The 4,405-nt window shown below is 53.3% G+C and overlaps 2 protein-coding genes across 2 annotated transcripts; both read left to right on the top strand.

The window, feature by feature from the left end:
• On the top strand, positions 1–1,135 carry LOC308467224 (heat shock protein beta-11-like). The gene has a single exon (XM_080988686.1). The coding sequence runs from the start codon at positions 298–300 to the stop codon at positions 805–807; it is 510 nt and encodes a 169-aa protein (XP_080844812.1). The 5' UTR covers positions 1–297; the 3' UTR covers positions 808–1,135.
• Positions 1,136–2,455: 1,320 nt separating this feature from the next.
• Positions 2,456–4,235, top strand: LOC308467223 (heat shock protein Hsp-16.1/Hsp-16.11-like). The gene is made up of 2 exons (XM_080988685.1): positions 2,456–3,097; positions 3,285–4,235. Exon 2 carries the CDS (start codon positions 3,335–3,337, stop codon positions 3,956–3,958), a length of 624 nt encoding a protein of 207 aa, XP_080844811.1. The 5' UTR covers positions 2,456–3,097; positions 3,285–3,334; the 3' UTR covers positions 3,959–4,235.
• The last annotated feature ends 170 nt before the right edge of the window (positions 4,236–4,405 follow it).

Raw genomic sequence — 4,405 nt, forward strand, 5'->3', positions numbered from 1 at the left:
CTCAGATGGTTGCTGATTTCTATTTTGGCCTGGCTGCGCATGGAAGCTGGTCCCTAATTATAAACTCTCCTCAGCCCTGAGAGCAGAGGGATGACAGCAGCGGGTCCCTTGCCTCACTGAGCCCTTTTGGGGGTCTGACTAACAGCCCCCTCCCTTTGCACCAAGTCCTTTTTGGGGGCGAGGAGAGCGCCGGACGCCTGGGACCCCAATAAAAGGTCTCCGGCTCCAGAAGAGAGAGCAGAACAGAGGACCACAGCCGAAAAGCAAGAAGACCTTCGAAGCATCCCTGAGGCGAAGATGCTGTGCCGACTGCACCTGGCGGCCCCCCGGAGCCCCCTGCTCAGCCGGGCTCTGTGGCCCCCCACCCGCTCGCTCTTTGAGGACCTGGAACGGGAGATGGATTCGCTGTGGGAGCTGCTGGGCAACTGCAGCAACTGGCCGCTCCGGGGCCACGAGGAAGCGTCCCGGGGGCCGGAAGAGGCCCCGTTTGCGGTGACCCAAGACATGGCCGGCTTTGACCCCCGGGAGCTGGTGGTCAAGCTGGTGGGCCAGAAGCTGGTGCTGACCGGCAGGAAGGCCACGCAGACCCCCGGAGGACCTTTCCGCTACGAGCTCTTCCGCCGCGAGTGGGACGTCCCGGGCAGTGTGGACCGCCAGCAGCTCAGCTGCTCCATCTCCCGAGAGGGTCAGCTGCGCATCGAGGCTGCCGGGCCGCCCGCCAGGACGGTGCCCATCGAGGTCGGCCGAGCGCCGGGCAGCGGCCAGGAAGCCACCTCCGCCACGGAAGGCCGCCGGACCAAAGGCTGAGGGGAAAGCGAGACGCAGCAGAGACTCTGGGTGGACTTGGGACTCTGGAGCAGCGCTTTTCTGCCTATGAATGCTTTTCAGATTTCCCTTTGTGGTGGTTGGTCAATTTGAAGATATAACGCTGGAAAACAGGCGTCTCTATGAACGAAAGGAGAGGCCTGCAGGTCAGGGTGGAGGGTTTTTTTTGTCCTTGTTCATATCTCGTGTTTTGATGCTGTATTTTATGCTGTGAACTGCCCAGGGATCTCATACCCTCCAACATTTCTCCGATGAAAATAGAGATGTCCTATTCAATAATAATAATAAAAAATATTTATACGCAATACTATTTATGCATTATGGGGTGCTTATTTAAAATAATCTGAAATACGATTACAATTGACCGTCATAAGGCCCGGGTCCACATTCTCTGTGTCTAGACAGGCTTTGCCCTAAACAAAAATGTTTTCAGCAGTCGCCGAAAATAATACTGTGACGGCACCTGCCCAACGTCAAGAGGCAGGGAGTGAAAAGATCCATTTCTTACAAATGCAGAATTTGGTATTATGCTTTTATTCAGAGGGCCTTCTTGGTGGTGGCGCCCTTCCTCCCATCAGATGGCAAGGAGATAAACAACTATTTGACTTTCAGAAGACATCTGAAGGCAGCCCTGTTCAGGGAAGTTTTTAATGTTTGATTATGTTTTTATAAGTGTTGGAAGCCACCCAGAATGGCTGGGGCAAACCAGTCTAATAATAATAATGATGATGATGATATTATTATTGTTATTGTTACTGTTATTATTCTGAGGTGGTTCAGATGTCGATTTGGGCCAGGTCAGTGTCCCAGGGTCTGACCTGTGAGAGGCAGAAATTAAAGATACACCCACATCAACCCTGCCCCTTAGCAATTTGAAGTGTGTGTGTTAAATTCGATTCCCCGGTTTTCACGGGCCTGAAATGTTTTAGGAGCGCCAACACCTGGGGGAATTTTGAGTGGTAGAAAAAAATATCCTTGCTTCTTCATCTTTCTATCTTTGGCCTGGACTGGTAGCTGATGCAAGGAGTCGCAAGAAACTGATGATGCCGTCCCTCTCTCAACACCTTTCACCCAAATTGTGAGACTTGAAGCAGAAGGGGGTTGAGGCAGGAAGTGAGGAAGTGGAAGAGCTTTTTTAAAAATATAAATTCCCTTTCTTAGCTCTCCCAGAACTTCCCTTTGCCTAGCCAAAGCAGGACCGTGCTGTTTCTTCGGGAGACAGTAAAGGAGGGATGGATGGATGTGGGAATCTAGGTGAGAGAACTTCACTCGGTGCTGTTTCTCTGCCTGGCCTCCCTCGCAGGGCTGGGGTAGGAAGAAAACGTGGTTGGCATCTGGGAGGGGGCTGTGTGTGACCCCTACATATTCCTGCATTGCAGGGGGCTGGACTAGATGACCCGCAGGGTCCCTTCCCACGCCACGATTCTATGACAAAGGCAGAGCTCAGGTTTGGAAAGCAGGTCTTGCCAGCAGTCTGGCACCCCCTTCACAAGAACAGGCAGCCTTGTCTTCTCAGATTACTGTGACCGAAAAAAGGGGGGAGGGATTTGTCTACTAGAGTCTAGAGTCTTCCAGAAGGATCTGTTGATTTCCTGTTTTCCATGCAGCAGCTTGGGGGGGGGGGTTGCTTCTGGCGCCCTTCCAACACCCCAGGGCATTTTTTTTTTGCAGGGTGGAGGAGCCTAGCTGAGCCCTGCACCTTTCCCTCTCTCTCTTTCAATTATATTTTATTAACTTTCAACATTTTTAAACATATACAGTCAAAACACAATTTCTCTCCTTTTTCTCTACTTGCCACCCTGTTTTCCACTGAGTTCTTGCTTCTCTCCTTCTGCAGACGCCCTATTCTATCAAATCACAACCACAATATTACAATCCAATTCCTCCTGTTGCTCATTGTTCATCGTATGGTAATATTTCTTTAAATGGTCCAAAAAAGGCATCCATTCTTCCATAAAAACACTCGTTAGATTCTCTGAATTTTGCTGCTAATTTTGCCAGTTCTGTGCCTTTCCTGGGGCTTCTCAGCACAACACCGGCTAGCAAATCCTCTTGCAAACTGTGGCGTCATTTCTGGACTGCTGCCAAGGCCTTCCCCTCGGCTGCGTCTCGACGTCTCTGGAAGGACCTCCTCGGTTCCAGGTCCGCCTGGAAAGGCCTCTTACAACACGTTGCGTCAGTCTCTGGGCTCGTGCCAAGGAGCCGGCCGGCAGATAAAAAGCCGCAGCGCACTCGGAGTCAGCCAGACGGAAAGGAACCACAGACGAAGCAGGTCTGCTTGCTAGATCATCTCTTCCCCGGCTCTTCGGACAGACTGAAAGGAACCTCAGCCGAAGGAGCTCTGCTTGCTAGATCATCAGCCGAAGGAGCTCCGCTTGCTAGATCATCAGCCGAAGGAGCTCTGCTTGCTAGATCATCAGCCGAAGGAGCTCCGCTTGCTAGATCATCAGCCGAAGGAGCTCCGCTTGCTAGATCATCTCTTCCCTGGCTGTTTGACTGCGGCACCACCATGGCGAGCTATTCCCGCTACCTGCTCCGCATGCTGCCCGTGCACCGCTGGCCGCTGCATGGCTTTGGCCCCGTCTGGCTCAGTGGGCCGCAATCGGCTGGCGAGGCCCTCTGGCCGGCAGCCGGGCAAAGCTTCGTCGACCGGGTCGCAGCCGACGTGGAGAGGCAGTTTGTGGAAATGGAGGCGATGAGCAGGGCCTTCTTCCAGGCGTCGCCGCTGCAGAAGTTCCTGCGGGAAGCGTCGCCGGAGGAGAGCGTGGCTCGGGACGGCGAGGCGGGCAGAAAGTTTCGCCTCTCGGTGGACGTGGACGGCTTTGCGCCGGAGGATGTGGCTGTGCAGCTGGACGGCAGGAAGCTGACGGTGACCGCCAAGCGGCTGCGTGAGAAGACAAGCGAGGAGGGCGGCTGCGTGAGGGAACACCACGAGGTGCACCGCGAGACTCTCCTCCCCGCCGACGTGGACCTCCAGGCCGTGACGTGCTCCCTGGCATCCGATGGGCGGCTGTGCATCGAGGCCCCTCGTCTGGCTACGGCAAAAGCCATCCCCATCGACGTGAAGGCGGCCGACCAGCAGGTTCCAGGAACCAGCGCAGAGGAGGACCCGGAGAAGCCGCAGGAGGCTTGAAAAGTCTGGACGTTTTGGGTGTGCACCGGCTGCTGCGGGAATTAGTGCGCCATCTTAGTTCGGCTCCCCATTCAAAAGAGCGTCTGCCGGGATTCCAGCTGACCTTTCGACTGCCTTGACTAATATTTCCAATTTATTAATCGCCTTCGAAAGCGATGCACACTTCTTTTCCTTGTGTGCAATTAAAAATTGTGTGTCTTATTTTTCCACGTTAATCGCCAAACTGATTTACGCTTCTGTTCCTTATCCACAATAAAAATGGTGTTTTATTTTTGCACATTGGTTGTGTTTTTGCTTGCTTTCATAGAATTGTAGAGTTGGAAGGGACCATGAGGGTCATCTAGTCCAACCCCCTGCAATGAATGAATATTTTGCCCCATGTGGGGCTCAAACCTAAGACCCTGAGATGAAGAGTTCTTGTTCTCTATTCGGTGGGTCTGCTTTGAG

Source organism: Podarcis pityusensis (assembly GCF_964106645.2).
Source record: "Podarcis pityusensis genome assembly, chromosome: 18".
NCBI lineage: Eukaryota > Metazoa > Chordata > Lepidosauria > Squamata > Lacertidae > Podarcis > Podarcis pityusensis.

Bases quoted from the DNA above. Each gene is read 5' to 3' on its own strand.
- LOC308467224 (XM_080988686.1), top strand. From the start codon at position 298: ATGCTGTGCCGACTGCACCTGGCGGCCCCCCGGAGCCCCCTGCTCAGC.
- LOC308467223 (XM_080988685.1), top strand. From the start codon at position 3,335: ATGGCGAGCTATTCCCGCTACCTGCTCCGCATGCTGCCCGTGCACCGC.